This window comes from Macrobrachium nipponense, chromosome 26, assembly GCF_015104395.2.
Source record: "Macrobrachium nipponense isolate FS-2020 chromosome 26, ASM1510439v2, whole genome shotgun sequence".
Taxonomy (NCBI): domain Eukaryota; kingdom Metazoa; phylum Arthropoda; class Malacostraca; order Decapoda; family Palaemonidae; genus Macrobrachium; species Macrobrachium nipponense.
In genome coordinates, this window is record NC_087215.1 from 77,157,285 (window position 1) to 77,174,570 (window position 17,286).

The 17,286-nt window shown below is 39.0% G+C and overlaps 1 protein-coding gene and 1 long non-coding RNA gene across 2 annotated transcripts in view; both read left to right on the forward strand.

The window, feature by feature from the left end:
• The first annotated feature begins 5,413 nt into the window (after positions 1 to 5,413).
• LOC135199893 (uncharacterized) lies at positions 5,414 to 7,302 on the forward strand. Its single transcript, XM_064228019.1, has 4 exons — positions 5,414 to 5,526; positions 5,835 to 5,928; positions 6,513 to 6,641; positions 7,179 to 7,302. Exons 1-4 carry the CDS (start codon positions 5,458 to 5,460, stop codon positions 7,250 to 7,252), a joined length of 366 nt encoding a protein of 121 aa, XP_064084089.1. The 5' UTR covers positions 5,414 to 5,457; the 3' UTR covers positions 7,253 to 7,302.
• An 8,499-nt stretch (positions 7,303 to 15,801) lies between these two features.
• LOC135199897 (uncharacterized) overlaps positions 15,802 to 17,286 on the forward strand; it is a 363,734-nt gene continuing 362,249 nt past the window's right edge. The window contains exons 1-2 of the long non-coding RNA XR_010311153.1: positions 15,802 to 15,919; positions 16,743 to 16,856. This is a non-coding gene — a long non-coding RNA (uncharacterized LOC135199897). The remainder of the gene's footprint in view (positions 15,920 to 16,742; positions 16,857 to 17,286) is intronic.

Genomic DNA, 17,286 nt, shown 5'->3' on the forward strand with positions numbered 1-17,286 from the left:
ATATTGACGACACTTCATCAGTGCCAACACGGTGGAAGAAATAGAGCGCCTGCGACAAGCCTTCCACGACCACAGCAGACTCAACTTCACCATCGAGCATTGCCGTGACCGTCGCCTCCCCTTCCTTGACGTCCTCGTCGGGCAACAAGAAGAACGCTTCGTAACACAAGTGTATACGAAACCCACGAACCTGGGCATGTGCCTGAATGGCGAGAGCGAGTGTCCAGAGAGATACAAACGCACTGCAATCAGCGCCTTCATCAAGAGAGCTCTCTCACACTGCTCTTCGTGGAAGGACACGCACATGAATTAGAACGTGTTGCCCAATTTCTAATTAACAACGGGTATTCCAACCGGGACATCGAAAAAGCCATTCGCAGAAACATCGATAAGTGGTACCAGCAGGAGCCTCGCCGCCGCCCTTGAAGACGTCACTCTCTTTTACAAGGGAGTATTTCACAAGAAATACAAAGAGGACGAGCGAGCCCTTTGTAACATCATCGAAAGGAACGTCTCCCCCACTGACCCTGCGAAAAAAGTGAAATTGATCATTTACTATAAAAGCAAGAAGACTAGTGGCTTGATTATGAAAAACCACCCAGCCCCCGTGATGCAAGACCCTCTCAAGAAAACTAACGTTGTCTACCAATACAAATGCCCTGTCCGGGAATGCCCCGGCGCCTACATCGGTATGACAACGATGCGATTTTCCAAGAGGATATCCTGCCACGCTCAGGAAGGCGCCATCCATAATCATGCAAAAAACATCCACAATACAAGGATAACTCGGAAGGACATTATTCCCAATATTGGTATTATCGATAAGGCGGCAGACCACCGTCGCCTCCGCCTCTTAGAGGCCCTACACATCGGGAAGGAGAGACCCAGCCTCAACACCACTCAAGAGACGGCACTCCTTCCGACAGTGGCACGTAAGGCGCCGCCCGCCGGCACCATAGAGCCGATCGAACGGACCAATCAGGTGCCCCTGCCCAAAATACTACGCTCCCATCTCCAGCGTCCGCACGCGAAGAGCAGCGCGAGCTTCCACCTCTGCAAGACGGCTTGACTCAGGGACTTAATCCTCTGTTCAGCCAATGAAAACACAGCGCCCATCAGACAGAGCACCTGGGACACAATAAATACCGCCGAACGACCCCATTCCAATCAGTTCACGCTCACCTTTCCTTGAAGATGAACCGATGATACGGTTGGAAACGTTGGAATTCCATTACTACGATTTGTTAACCACTTTTGTTATCATAACAATAAATTAGTATTTTTAGAAAACATTTCTTTAACCAAGATATGAACATCGGCCAGCTATTAGCAAATATCAGCCCTGATGAGAAGAGAATAATAAGAATTGAAAAGACCATATATAAAATCAATTCCACTGATGCTGCCATCATCTTTAACAAAATATTATTATTATTATTATTATTATTATTCAGAGGAAGATGAAACAAGGTGAAATTAAAATGGAACTGGTCAGCATAGCTGTATTAGGCAAACAGCAAAAGACTTGATGTGTAATAATAATGGAGAAACAAATCCAGTTATTTAAATGAGATTGATAAGGGAAACCGAAGAGATTCCCGAAAGCTATCCTAAAAGTTTTAATTTTGAATATATGTACATTTACATAACTGTGGATTTGTTTCTCTATTTGAAGTCTCATGCTACTATGGTGATTTTTTATTAATAATAACAATAGTAAATTCTATTTTCAGCTGAAGGCCATATGCATAAAATATACAAAGATTAGACAATAACATACACAATCTAGATATATAAGATAACATGATAAAAAAAATAATTGGCAATATCTGCACTTGCTGAAGTAGTATAAAAGATGGTAAGCAAAATAATGGCAATAACAGTAATAATATTGAGAATAGTAAAAAAAAAAAAACATTGAAAATTATAACAATAAGAGAATAGAATGTACATATTTAAATTAAGTGGTTACAGTAGTCAGGCCCAGAAGTAAGAACGAAAATTGAATGTAGCAAAATGTACTTTAATAATCACAGTAATAATGAAAAAAGGAAAATACCAGAAAGAACAATAATCATAACAATGCAATAATAATGACAGATTCTACAGATGACATTTTGCCAATACAGAGATTAAGTCATTTAGGGAACAAAGGCCTCATTTTCCCATCTTTCCTACAATTTAGATCTTCTTGACTCACTACTTAGGATACTCTGCAAGAGCGAATTGCTGATGTTTCGCAGTCGGGTGATCAGACTGGACATTGTTCGCCTTGCAATGATTTCTAAATTGTCAAGGTGGTTTTCTGTGAACATCTGTGTGGCGGAGTGGTAGTGAGGAATGTTTGTGAGGCGTCTCAGAATGTCACTGTGCACAACAGTGATACTTTTAATGGTCTTTCGGGTATAGTTCGTCCACGAGCGGAAGGGCAACAGTTTAACGTCTCGGTGACAAAAGGCAAACCTCCTTGCAGTCATGTTGCCAGTTGCACAGACTTTACGACGCCTCTGTTCTATGTCTGCCGTATCTTTCAGGTCGTCCGTGATAACGTTACCCAAATACGGAAATTCGTGCACGAATTCCAGCCGATGATTTCCGAGGAGCATTTGTGCTTCTGCAATATGCTTAAGCGATCTCGGAAGCAGCGACATGCACTGGGTCTTGGTTTCGTTGTATAGGATAACAAATTCCTCTGCATATTGGCGACAAGTGTCGATGAGTCGTTGGAGACCTTGCACTGATGGGGAAATCAGAATCATATCGTCGGCATAACAGAAGTTGTTTACAGTTGTTTCATTGACAGTGCAACCGATTGGGAGTGAGTTCAGTTTGACATTCAAGGCATCTGTGTACGTATTAAACAGGTATGGGGAGAGAATTCCCCCTTTTCGAAGCCCATTTAGGGAGACGAAGGTGTACGACGATACGTTACCCCATTTGACACAGCATTGCAGTGTGGAGGACCAGCAATATAAAATGCCAATTGAATATAGGGGTGTACCTCTTTTGTGCAGCTTCAGGAAGAGCTTCCACAAAACAGAGGAAAACAGGAGAGGCTGATGATGATAGGTAATATTCAGCAATTCTTTCAGTATGTGAGTGGTTTGCTTTAAATCCGAACTGGTTGTCTGTGGTGTGTAGAAAGGGGAGAAGTCTCACTAGAAGAACCGACTCAAGTATCTTCCACGCAATTGTTGTGACTGCAATAGGCCGGTAGTTCACAGGGTCAGCTGACGATGAGGGGTTTCCTACCTGGCACTGATCCGTTCAGTGACTCCAGAGTTCAAATTCCTCTCAAAAGGTCCTCTGGAAATCTGCCACAACAGCTCAGTTGATTAGTAAAGGAATTAATGGAAGTCAAACCAAATAACACCATAAAAACTGAAACGAACTAGATATAGTTTTAAAAATGATCTTAGCAGTTTCCGTTAAAAAGATGAGAGGCCCTTAAAACGGTTCTTCTGTCTCTTTGTCCCAAGAGCTTCTTGCGAGAGACCGCATAGGGAGAGAGAGAGAGTTGCACATCTCTTCCCACAGACTCGAGAATTGATTAAGGATTTGTTTCTAACAAGGGGATTATGGTTGAAAATGATGTGTTTTTTGGGTTAAAGTAGTTCTGTAAAGGACACCCGTCATGGTTAAATTACAACGATCCCACACTAGCGTGTAAATGGCGCCCATATTTAAAGTAGAAGAATAGAGGATGCAATTCAGGACCAATAACAAACAATATCTAAAAGAGGTCAAGCTCAACATAAATCTCTCTCTCTCTCTCTCTCTCTCTCTCTCTCTCTCTCTCTCTCTCTCTCTTTGAATGAATTTCAAAGATCATGAACCTCTGTGTTACCGAATGAAGAGGCCGAGGGTGTGGAAAATGCCTCATTGTTCAAAATCCTTTTCCAGGGAATCTGGGAAACGAACATGACATTTCTATCAAGATAGGCACAGCGAGCATCTTATTCTTAAGTGCCACACGAATTTGTTCCCCAGATTTCCTGGAAAAGGAATTTGAACTAATCCGTGAGCAGCTTTCGTCTTTAAAGTATTCTGACCATATAATTGAGAAAGCAATTCACAAAGCAAACGTAATTTTCTACCGACCCCCTCAAGACAGAACAGAAAGACACCCAACAATATAATAAAAATCCAACACCTGGACTGGACTAAGACGTTGACAAAAACTCTTCGAAAACCTAGCCCTTTTGCCTTTACCTACCCAAATACCATAGCCAAATCCCTGATTAACGTCCAACCAAAGCCAATCCCCAAAGACAAAGGTTTTACAGGAAAATCACTAATCCACTGGCATATCCCATATCCTTCTTACTTCTATTTTCATGTCTTGATACTTATCAATTTTTTCTCTTTCTCATCTACTCTGGTGTCCCATGGTATTGCAACATCGATGAGTGGTACTTTCTTCTCGGTTTTGTCAATTCACACGTATCACCCTATCTGTTCTGATAACATATAGTCCCAGATGATCTTTGCCTAATCGTTTTCCATCACTCCCCCAGGTTGGAATTCGTACCACTTATAACTGCAAGGTAGCTGCTGTTTCTTGCACAGGCTCCAATAGAGGGCTTTTGCTACTGAACTATGCCTCCTTTGTACTGGTTCTGTGCAAGTGCCGGACATTCGCTTGCTATGTGGGTTATTGTCTCATTTTTTACATTGCACTTCCTGCATATGGGTGAGATACTATTTCCTTGGATATATCTGGTGCTTAGGGTCTGGTCTTGTGCCGCTGTTATCATTCCTTCTGTTTCTTGGGTTTTCCCTCTGTAGCCATTGCCACGTTTCATCGCTGGCCACTCCTTTAGTCTGTCTCATGTACTGTTCGTGCACTGGTTTATTGTGCCATCCCTCCGTTCTGTTTGTCATTCTCCTGTCTCTGTATATTTATGGGTATTATCATTATCATTATTATTATTATTACAGGAGATAAAAGGTTTAATTTGAACAATAGCCGACACTTTAAGTGACTCTTATCAGACCTCATGAATTTAGAAGAGTATGTCCAACTTGCCGACTTTTCAAAAAAGAGAAAAAAAAAAGTTTTTATGCATAGATAAATATTGTGTCTCCTTCGCAATGTCTGGTGAACATGTTTGAGAAGGCGTCCAATTTCAAAGATTTCAATCAGAACACAGTTTTCCTCTCATCATTATTAAGAGAGGACTTTCGATATCAGAATTCCATCTTCACATATAATATTTCCTATCTGTCTTTCTCAAATGGTTCAGAGAAGTCACATATAAGTCTTCTTGCTCCTTGGCGGTCTGCCATTGACGGAATCCGGCACAGGTGTTGGCTGTGACTGCGCAGACACAGAGAGTGCCACCTGGCTAAGTCTGCGAACACCAATAAAAGGTGAGAAATAGCTGAGGTCATTCCACAGAGGTTAGAGGATCACCCTAGTGTGCATTTGGCTCAGTGTTTCTGCCTGACGTGATCATGACGACAACGTTAGTTCTCTTCGGCTTCCTCCTGGCCTTGGCGCAGTTCCAGCTCGCCGAACTGACGGTAGTCTTGTGATTAACTCTATCAGACCGAATTGAAGTTATTTCAGCTAACAAATTCAATGTTTAGGTTTTAGGCCTTTCCGTAACATTGTTTTTTTTTTTATAATAAAGTATTTCAAGAATCGGAATCATGTTCCCTTTCCAAGACATGGTTTCTTCTCTGTAAAGTTTAAATTATTGTTTCCCAGAAGCTAATGATTTGTCTTATGAATAAGTTCGTAAATGTTGTTACAATCTAGTTTAAATTATATAAATGCGAATTTCATTCAGAAGTTGAATACAATTACGCACTTTTCTTCTGTCTTACAGAAACGTGGACGCCACCATTCTGGGGAAAAACCAGTTCATAAAACTACGACTAAAGCTAAAAGTACACCTACACCTAAACCTGTGCATAATAAGGGTCAGTTCCTTTCCTTTTTTTCTTGGGGATTTTGTAAGTTGTCATATCACTTATTCTCTACAGGGATAGGAAAGAAGTCCTACAATAACGCCATTTCTTGTTTGTGCCAAACCGCCCCCCCCCCACCCCCACCCCCAAGGGTACGTAAGCAGAACAGAACAATGCACAGTGGAAAATGCGAAGTATGAAAGACCTTGACATCATCCTCACATAATAAGACTGAGTTTGTTTTACGTGAAGTAGTCTTTAATTAATAATTTCCTTGATGTTTTCTTCGTGGATTATTTTGTCTTCTGTCATAAGCTTTGTGTACTCACTTTCATGTGAAAGCATATTTCAGCTTTTTTCAAGAGTTTACATAGCAAGTGATCTACTGGTCACAATAGAAGGCCAATATAATATCGTAAATGTAATAAATGTTCGTTTTCTGACGTCAATAGAGAAATGTGATTACTACGAAACTGCAAAATGTCTATTAGTTTGCAAATCAAGATCCCTTTTGTTTCTGTTCCCTAAGACATCATTTCATTATTTCAACACAGACTGGAGAGAGGTATTTAGACATGACTCTTTTCACTTTGCAGATTGTAAACCAACTGATGCATGCACTTGTAACGGCGGCTATTGCATCGAAAATAGGAAGAAAGGAGACTGCGACGGACTCCTCTTTCCAAATGAATGTAAAACGCCCTTATGTTCCTGCTGTGTAAAAGGTAAGAAGAAGAAGGAGAAGAAGAAATGCTCTAAAAACAAGTAGTTCACAAAGTAGTCTTACCGTTTTCTCGAGCAATTAATTGATTTTGCGGTTTCAAATCAATGACTCGAAATCACAGGGCGACTGTGATTTCGACTTATTGACCCAGAGGTTGTAATCAGTTCCAAAGAATTGTGTCACCACTGGATAAAAGGGCATTTATATGGCACAGTAGTGTATAAAGAGTATCATTCAAGAAATAGGTTGCCTAGATCGTAGTAACCTATGGAAAAAGAACATTTATATGAATATATCAAGCTCTTCTTCAGAAGTTGCTGTCTTGTGGCATTTCCTTGTTATGCCCTTTAAAAAAGATAAACACATGACTTCAAGATTTCCATTGTAGACTTAAAATTTTTTAAACTGTCCTAAACTTTGATGTCAAATATAAGATATACCCTGAGTGATACGAAATCTCTCGTCGTCCATGTTCGTGATCGATCGTTTCAAGATTTCTGGTAGATGAGTAATTGCATTTCCTTATTTTTCCTTTTAGTAACTACAGTGAAACTGGATGAATGCGCAGCAGGGAACGACACCTGCCCGTGCCAACTCAGAATGCCAGGATAAAGAAATAGGCTACGAATGCGCTTGCAATGCAGGCTTTGAGCAATGTGGAGGTGAGTGTTACTGAACATTTCATACATTCTTACCTTTATGGTTCATTTGATGTCGTTGGTGTTCAAGTTATGACAATCCTTTTAGATTTCCTTCGGGTAACATTTTCGTCAGAGGTTCTTAGCTGATTCTCCAAAGCCTCATATCAAAATGTTATTGTGAAGACCCACTCCACAATCACGTAATAAGGTTCCCTTTTGCACAAGTTCTTCTGTTAAACTGTGATTTTATATGGAAACTAGAACACAACAGCGAGCTTTGGAAAACTACATTTGCGTCTCAAATTGTTGAAAATATGTCAGATATCTTTATTCATCTTTCCAAGTTGGATGAGAGTAATAAGTATTAGTACATATGAACACCACCAACACCATCATAGTTTATATTTTCTTCGTTTCATCAGATACAAATGAATGTGACAGCAATCCCTGTGTAGTACAGTACAATTAGGGTTTAACCTCAAAATTTAGAATGACAAACTGAAACTTTGTGAATATGTAGAGGTGAATTGTGTTATCTTCATCCAAAAAGTCCCAAAAAATCCAGTGACGGGTTTTTGAGTTAAGGCCACAAAACGGCGGCCATTTTGGAATTTTCAATTTTTCTCATTTATTGCTCCTTAAGGGTAAAATATTGAATTTGTAAATGAAATACACATCAGGCTTTTATTATATGATACTTGTAGAAGCTATTTACATAAATTTCTTGAGTAATAACAGCATCAGTGTGAAATTATGTGCCTTTATTTTTAAAAATTTCCGTTACTAGCAGTTGACAGGAATATTCCCGTTCCTGCTATTGGAAAAGTAATTGGTATATCAAAATTATAATCTAAATAAATCATCTGCAGAATTTTCTTGTCTTTTAAATGACACCAAAAGGACATTTCTATGACATGCCACTGCCATAGTATCTTTGTTTGAATATGTATATATACTTACATCTGCAGGCGTACTTTTTTCCGCTTATGTGACAAATCAGTATAATATATAATACATACATACTATAAAATCTTTTGTACTGTATGATCATTAATGTTTCTATTTTTTTCAGGTAGAGTGAAACACAGCGAATTCAGCTATTGAAAAGGCACAGAAATGGACGACAAATCGAAATTTTGCATATTGTGCGAGCCTACTGGCAATAACTGTTTTGGTGAAACTGTGCACGTCATTAGAGGTTTGGATAAAATAATTGAGAATAGTACTTCAATAGAGGACATGTAAAAGAATTACTGAAAAACAAGAGCGCCGTTGTTGTCCACATGAAATGTAGAGAAGACTACACACGTCGCTTGGAGTCCGCACCTAGAAAAGTTCACACGACCCATGAAATCAGGCAAGAGTTCGATTTTAAATCCCAGTGTATATTTTGCGAGAAGAAAATTGCTGTGGATGTGAAAAAATTTAGGAAGACAACTTCTTATGATTTTAGTGTCGAGGAAACACTAGAATTTGTTAACAACATTCGCATTAGTGCTGAAAAACGAAATGATAACTGAAGGAGAGAGGTTCCTCTCCGAGTGTCTAATGTCATTGACCTTGTCGCAGCTGAGGGACGGTACCATCGCACATGCTACAAATACTTCTTGAGGCCAGGCAGGGCAAAGCCAGGAACAGCTACACTACAGGGACGAAAAATGGATAAGGAAAAGTCAATAGCATTTATCAAACTGTGCGAGTATTTGTAAGAAAATGATGAATGCCAGTATTCTATTGATGAATTAACGTCAATTATGAGTACCTATCAAAACGCTGGTATTAATTACGGTAATCAATACTTGAAGAAGAAACTCAAGAACCATTATGGAAATCAAATAACAATAGTTGATAAGATAGGAAAGAGTGGAGTGGTGTGTTTCACTGAATGTATGAAAGATATTTTAACGGATGAATGGTATGATGCACGAAAAAGTGATCCTTCTGAAGATGCTAGAAGACTGATAGAAACTGCTGCTCTGATCATTCGAAATGACATTCGTTCAAAAGCTTACAATTGTGAGGTATTCCCTTCAGCAGAGCAAGTCATTTCTGGAAATTGTGAGCTTGTTCCAGATTATCTTCGTATGTTAATTGATGGAATCTTGAAACCGAAAAAAAAATGATAATCAAATACAAAGAAAGTCAATCAGTATACAGCATGCTATCATTGCTGCTGTTCGTCCTAGATCATTTGTCTCGCCCATACAAACTGGTCTGGGTGTTCATCTACACAGAAAGTATGGATCAAGAGTACTGATTGACATCGTTTCTAACCTAGGATTCTGCGCCCGATATAGAGAAGTATTGCTGCATGAAGCATCAGCTACAATGAACCCATCAACTGCAGTAGATCCACGGTCATATATCCAATTTGTATATGATAATGCTGACTATAATGTTGCAACTTTAGATGGTCATAATACATTCCACTCAATGGGAGGAATCAAGTGTGTGACACCGGCAGATCAAGTTCATGAAAACAGCCCATTCCCAGGGCTGAGAGAATTGACAGTGAGGCATTAGCAACTCAGGGACTTAGCAAATTAATTGTGTACCATTTGCCTCCTATGACAAAGGGCTATTCATTTTTGACTGCTGAAGATATAGAAACACTTGTACAAGAACCTGCAAGTGTCAAACTAGCCCAACAGCTTGACACATTGTGGATATGTAGCACATGGCTTCAAGGTCTCCCATGCCCGAATTGGAGTGGATTTATGAGCAAGATATACAGTAAAAGCTCATCTTACAAGACATCAGCTGTACTACCTGTACCATTTGTTAATCTTGATCCTACCAACCCTTCTACGATTTACACTTGCCTCCTGAATGCTGCAGAAGGTCTAAAGAGTGAACAGTCTACAATCATGGTAACCTTTGACCAACCACTTTACTCTAAAGCTTGTGATATGGTTCTTGCTGCTGGTCGCAGTAGCCCTCTTTCCCGTATCACTGTACGCCTTGGAGGGTTTCATCTTCTTATGTCATTTTTAGGAGCTATAGGGACCATGATGGTTGGAAGTGGCCTTGAAGATCTGTGGGAGACAGTGTATGCAAAGAACAGTGTTGTTCATATGATGACTGGACGTGCTTATGCCAGGAGTCTTCGAGCTCATTTCCTAACTCAACTTACATTAGCAGTACTATTGTTGGAGTCATCTTCGGTTAATGAGACTCTTATGAAAGACTTACAAACCTGCTGCATGTCTTTGTTTGACACCACTGAAACACTGGAGGTAACAGCAAATTCAAGAGCTGTAAAGTCCATCATGAATCAACTTGAAATGAAGTTTACAGATGTTGAATCATGTGGAAGAACCGAAAAGCTATGGGTACAGTATTTTAGGTGTATTACAATTGTGAAACTCTTTATAAGGGCAGAGCGTTATGGTGATTGGAATCTTCACCTCTACAGTGTAAAACTCATGCTACCTTACTTGCATGCAGCAGGACACCTGAAGTATGCAAAGTCTGCATAAACTGGAAAAAGTCATGAAACCAGAGGAGCTTGAAAAGTTTGCAACAGAGGGATATTTCACAATTAGAAGATCTGACAAGTTCTGGTCAGGGATCTGGACCGATATGACAATTGAGCAAGTCCTCATGCGTTCCATCAAAACATCTGGAGGTCTCACCCGAGGACGTGGAATAACGGCATCAGTTATTGCTAAATGGGTTAAGTCAATGCCCGCAACAGCCAGTATCATTAATGCTGTTGAGTCTGTTAGTGAAGTTACTGCTACCACTTCAGAACAGCACATTGACCTTCGTGAATCTCGGCAGACTTGTGATCTTACTGACATGAATACCTTAAAAAATTGGCTGGCTGTACACAACCCACACAACCGACCAACATCTATCCTAATCTCCATATCGAGTGGTATTGTTGCCAATGAAAAAGTTAATTGTGATGAAGCCTATACTGTTGGAAGAACATCAATGAAAACAATGGAAGGAAAAGTATTCAGAGATATTCACCTACAGCGAAGAAACAACATCAGGTCGTTGTCATCTGTAACAAAATCAATTATGATTAATGATACACAGATTACTGTCAATGCAAACCAGTTATTCCATCGAATAATATGCGTTGCTAGAAGTGATTCTGACCTTGCATCATATCTGGGGTATGAAATTGCACCTCAACCACCTTCCCTCTTTGGTGATTTTTCTATGAGAAAAGCAAAAAAATCTGCTCTTGTACCAGTCACTTAGGCATTGGCACCCTGTGAAAATGTTCCTCCAGCTGGAGCAGTGCATATTTTAGATGGTGGGCACCTTCTACATCATGTTGTGTGGCAACGTCCTGCTACATTCAGTCAGATATGTTCTCAGTATACATCGTTCATTAAACAGAAGTACAGGAACGCTCACACAGTATTTGATGGCTATGGCACTCACATACAAAAGATGAAGAACACTTTCATCGAGGAAGGACACAATCATCTAGAGTTATAGCTGTAGAAAGCCACATACAAGTCCCGGTGTCTCAGCAGGAATTCTTAGGAAATATTAAAAACAAGATAGAATTGATCAAACTCCTATCTACCCATCTGGAAGCTGTTGGCTGTAAGGTCCATCAGGCAGAGGCAGATGCTGACAGATTGATAGTAACAACAGCAACTCATTTACGAGATTCAGGACAGGAATCAGTTATTGTGGGGGAGGACACTGATCTTCTTGTCCTCTTAATTGCACTTGCCAAACCTCAGACTGATATCAAAATGATGATCCCAGCACACAAAGCACATCCTGATAAAATATTCAGCAGTGAAAGAATTCAGAGCAAAATGGGGGACATGACTGACAGCTTGCTCTTCCTGCATGCAATAACAGGTTGCGATACAACCTCTGCTCTGTATCGCAAGGGTAAAAGGGTTCCTTATAAAAGATTAAAGGAGGATCCTATACTAAGTCACAAGATGCGAATTTTTAATGACCCCCAGGACTCTGCAGATGATATAGCTGCTGCTGAAGAAGCATTTCTTCTGGTCCTGTATGGAGGAAAGCCAGAAGGTAGTCTTGATAAACAAAGGTACTTTAATTACTTAAGGACGATAGCTAAACAGCCTGTACATGCCAAATCTGATCTAGCTACACTTCCTCCAACATCAGCAACAGCACGCCAACATTCTTATCGTACCTTTCATCGAGTACAACAGTGGCAAGGGATTACTCTAGACCCCACTGACTGGGGTTGGAAGTTAGAAAATGACCGACTAAGACCAGTAACATCGCTTAAAGGGCCCGTACCACATTCCCTCCTTCATGTTATAACTTGTAATTGTAGAAAAGGTTGTGAACTGAACTGGGAGTGCAGGAGAAGTGGACTCCCTTGTACACATATGTGTGGGTATTGTGCTGGGCATGGGTGCAATAATCAATGTTTATTTGATGAAGATAAAGAAGGAGATATAGATGGATATGTAGAAAAACAGAGCGAAACTGAAAATGAAGACTATTCTCAACCCTTACAGAAAAAGAAAAGGAAATAATTTACGAGAAATAATAAAGAATTATTCATATTTTTGTTTTAGCGTAATTAATGCATAATCCCTTGTGCGTAAAAATGGAGTTTCATCAAGTTGAAGTTATTTTTTGTCTGTACAGCTGTATAGTGTAAAACTAATTTTGATAATTTTTTCCACATTGTATTGTGTTGCAAGTAGTTACCGGTTATATGCTCAGTTCACTACATAATTTTTATGGTAATTGTGGTTATGTGACCTAGAATTTATCCTCAACTAATTATAATATCATAAGCATGTGATCTATGAATGTCTTCAACAGCAAAATGTTGACGATTGTATGGTAGGAACTAGGTAATTGCTAATGGCACCAATTGAAGTACTTGTATTCAAACGAAGATATCCCCGCAATGGTGCGTCCTAGAATTGTTATTTTGATGTCATTTGAAAGACAAGAAGATTCTGCAGATTGTTTATTTAGGTAAAAATTTTGATATACCAATTATTTTTCCATTAGCAGGAATAGGAATATTCCTGTCAACTACGAGTAACAGAATTTTTTTTAAATAAAGGCCCATAATTTCCCACTGATGTATTTAGTACTGATGAATTTATTCAAATAGCTGCTTCTAAAACTACCATATAATACAAAATAATGTATATTTCATCTACCAATTTTATTTTTTTACCCTTTAGGAGCAATAAATGAGAAAAACTGAAAATTCCAAAATGGCCGCCATTTTGTGGCCATAACTCGAAAACCCGTCACTGGATTTTTTGGGACTTTTTGGATGAAGATAACACAAATCATTTCTACATATTCCCAAAGTTTCAGTTTGTCATTCTAAATTTTGAGGTTTGAGCTAAAATTGAGCTAATTGTACTGTACTAGTGGGCCAAACTCCCAGTGCCAAAATACACATGGAAGTTATGAATGCTTCTGCAACGCTGGGTATGAAGCAGTCAACAGAACTTGTGCTGGTAAGTATCACTTTCATGTAAACTTCTCATTTGGGATCCTATATGCTGGTAAAGTGGTTAGTGACGTGATATGCCTCTCAGATACCGCGGGTTGGCGTCTCCCCCAGGGCGATGAAAAAAAATCTCTGGCTATGTATCATGATCAGTTACTACTGCAGCGTGTGGTCTGTGGTGGGAGGGTGAAACCAACATAGTCTTTGGAAGCTTGAATTTCGATTCAGTGGTCCCTTTACTGCGTTTGCTCCATGTGAATAGGTTTCGTCTACTGAAATAATAATATAAAAACACTAATGTCTAGGATCAGTGTTTATATTGAAAATTTGATCGGTCCCAGATATTCTGAAATAACATTGCGTCCAATATTTGGATTTCGCAGCACTTTATTCATAATCTATTAGACAGGAAAGTATCTGGGTGATAATATTATTCATATGGAACAACAGGCCTAATTCATCAATTTGCTACTTTCTATTTTCCTTATTCATATGGAACAGGCCTCATTTGTCAATTTATTACTTTATATATTTCCTTGTTCATATGGAACATGTCTATTTTATCTATTTGTTACTTTACGTTTTTCTTATTGATTTGGAACATGTCTAATATATCAATTTATTACTTATTTATTTATTCATATGGAACAGCCCTAATTTATCACTTTAACCACTTGGTTTTGTTTTTTTTTTTTTTTTATACAATTTTCTTATTCATATGGAACATGCCTAATTTTCCATTTTTATGCTTTATATATTTCTTATTTATATGGAACAGGACTAATTTATCAATTTGTTACTTTCCATTTTCCTCATAATTGATCTCTTCTCTCTGTATATCCTGTCATCTGATCTTCATAATATATCAAACTAGAAAGGATATAGGTATTATTATCATTCATATTTAAAAATCCTAATCTATTAACTTGCTGCTTTATATTTTGCTCATAATGATCTCTTCTCTCTGCATTTCCTGTTATCTTCTATCATTTCTTTGTAACGAACGTTATACTCTTTGGAAGCACAAATATCAAGTTAATGGCCACTGCAGGCCTGTTCCATATGAACATATTAGAAACAAAAGGGCTGTTTAGGGTAACAGTGTCTGGCGTCTTCGCTTGACATCTTAAGATTCTAATTGAACGTCATCCCCAGGGAGACCTTTCGATAAAGGCTACACAAAATAAGAAACAAGAAAAAATGCACCGAAGTTTTCGATACAGCGTTCAATGCTGTATGAAACTCCAAGCCACGGCCCATGAAACTCAGCCACAGGTAATGGCCTGTTTTGTGCTGTGCCAGAAGCATTGTCACGGCTAACTTTAACCTTGAATAAGATAATAAAGTAAAAACTACAGAGGCAAGAGGGCTGCAATTTGATATGTTTGATGATGGGAGGGTGGATGATCAACATACCAATTTGCAGCCCTTTAGCTTCAGTAGTTTTTAAGATCTGAGGGCGGACAAAAAAGGGGAGAAAGGCAGACAAATGCCATCTAAAAGGTTTTCTTATATGGAAAACTAATAACTGTCCATGCATTGTAAACAACGCATAAATATATCACAAGACCTTATCAAAAATTACAATTTGGCAGTGCTGTGTGAAATTCTCACAATGACCAAGGAGTAAGCTCTATTTCACTCAAACTTTCTGTGCCAAAATTATGGCATTCATGGGGCATGCCTACCATCGCCTGCAACAGTTGATCATGTTTAACTCTGGAGATCTCACTTACCATGAAGAATTATGCCGGACTCTTCAGTTCGGATTGATTCACGTAGGGGTTAGTGTCAGTGCACCTAACGTTGTGTATGGTAGGCATTGCTTAAGAGTCTTTGCAGAGTCACTTCGGCCCCTAGCTGTAACCCTTTTTTTTTTTTTTATTCTACATTCTATTCCATTCCCTAATTCGGACGAAAGGTGCTTATTCATTAGGTACTTTATAAATATCTACTGGTTTTCTGTTTGAAAAAAGCCAAAAGTCTATAAAAAATAAACAAATAAAAGATAAATAGATAAAAGCATTTAACCACTGCTCTCTTATTCTCTTACATAACTAACCATTGTCTTTTCACCAGATCTCAATGAATGTGATTCGAGTCCTTGTGGTCCCAACGGCGTCTGCTCCAACAGCCCTGGAAGTTTCAGCTGCAACTGCAGTGCAGGATACGCTTTCAGTGGGGGATCTTGTGCGGGTAAGTCCGGAGCCTTATCAAGTCTGTGATTGTTCTGCTAAAGGTAAGAAGTTCAGTAATCCTATTATTCAGGGGTCCAAATTCACTGCTCCCTTGCGTGAATTTGCTTAGGTTTTCCTGTCTATTTTCAATTTCTTCTTTCGACAGAGATGCACACACAAGTATATATGCTGAAAAATGAGTAGTTTTATGTGTTTACAGAAGCAAGAGCAGAGATTGTAATGAAAAGCAAAAGGAGTAAAGCTCTGCACCTCACGCAAGTGTGTTTTGTGGAGTGAGCGCTTCTTAGGAACCTGGCATATAGATCTTGCTCTTCAACAGCCACTTTTTGATCAATCTGAAAACATGAGCAGTTTATCTGCTTACTTAAGCAGAGATTTACGATTCTCTCAAGATGTTGCTGGTCTGTCCGTATCCCCTGACACAGGTTTCTGTTTATTTGCGTTCCCTTTTATTCCCATTTTGTTTTTCAATCGTTGCTTCATTTAAGCAGATAAAACTGTCATTTTTTCATTGTTTCCTGGATTTCAATAAATATTTGGTAAATCTGTGCGCTGATCTTGACTCTACATAATGCTGTGAATTTGGACCCCTGAACTGTTGGATGACCGGAATTTCTCAGAAAACGAACCCATGTGCAAAGTAGGTTTATTTATTATCGAAACCATCGCCAGATATGGATTCACTATTTCAGTCCTTTTTGTATCATCTTGAATCAGTCGCATTTCAAAAACAATGAAGAAGCATTCCATATATATAGTTATTATTCTCTCTCTCTCTCTCTCTCTGTATGTTTCATTTACATGCCATATCTGTATTTCAGACATCGATGAGTGTTTGAGCAATCCATGTCCAAATGTCTCCGTGTGCACGAACACTCCTGGAAGTTACCTGTGTCAGTGCCCTCCTGGTTACTTGACCTCAGGAGCTTGTGTTGGTGAGTTGGATACAAGTTGCAAAACTTTTTTCTCGTTGGAGACGAGTCTGATGGCACGTGCTACACTGTGCTGGAACACGGCACTACTCATCATGTCTCCCCTTCCCTCCTGATCCCTACCTACCTACCATCGGAACCCCCAGGGCGGACAAACTAAAAAGATCCACTGGAATTATATTATTATTAGGAATAAGTAGGTATATCTTTATAATTTCATCTCATTTTCCAGACCTTTGTCTCCAATCCTATATCATATATACGCGATTGTCCCTGAGTTTTTGCTCTTGTATTTAGACTCCTAGAAGAGGCGAAGAATTTATACCATTTTTCATCTCTTCCCTTTACTTTGCACAACCTAAATTTTAATATAATCAAGAAGAGGAAGGAACACTCCATAAAATAACCCCTTTCGTTATAGACCTGGTTCTGT

What these genes read in the sequence shown, in the direction of transcription:
- LOC135199893 (XM_064228019.1), top strand. Translation starts at nt 5,458, where the DNA reads ATGACGACAACGTTAGTTCTCTTCGGCTTCCTCCTGGCCTTGGCGCAG. An exon ending in TCCAGCTCGCCGAACTGACG is followed by an intron (nt 5,527 to 5,834) that starts GTAGTCTTGTGA and finishes TCTGTCTTACAG; the next exon opens with AAACGTGGACGCCACCATTC. An exon ending in TAAACCTGTGCATAATAAGG is followed by an intron (nt 5,929 to 6,512) that starts GTCAGTTCCTTT and finishes TTCACTTTGCAG; the next exon opens with ATTGTAAACCAACTGATGCA.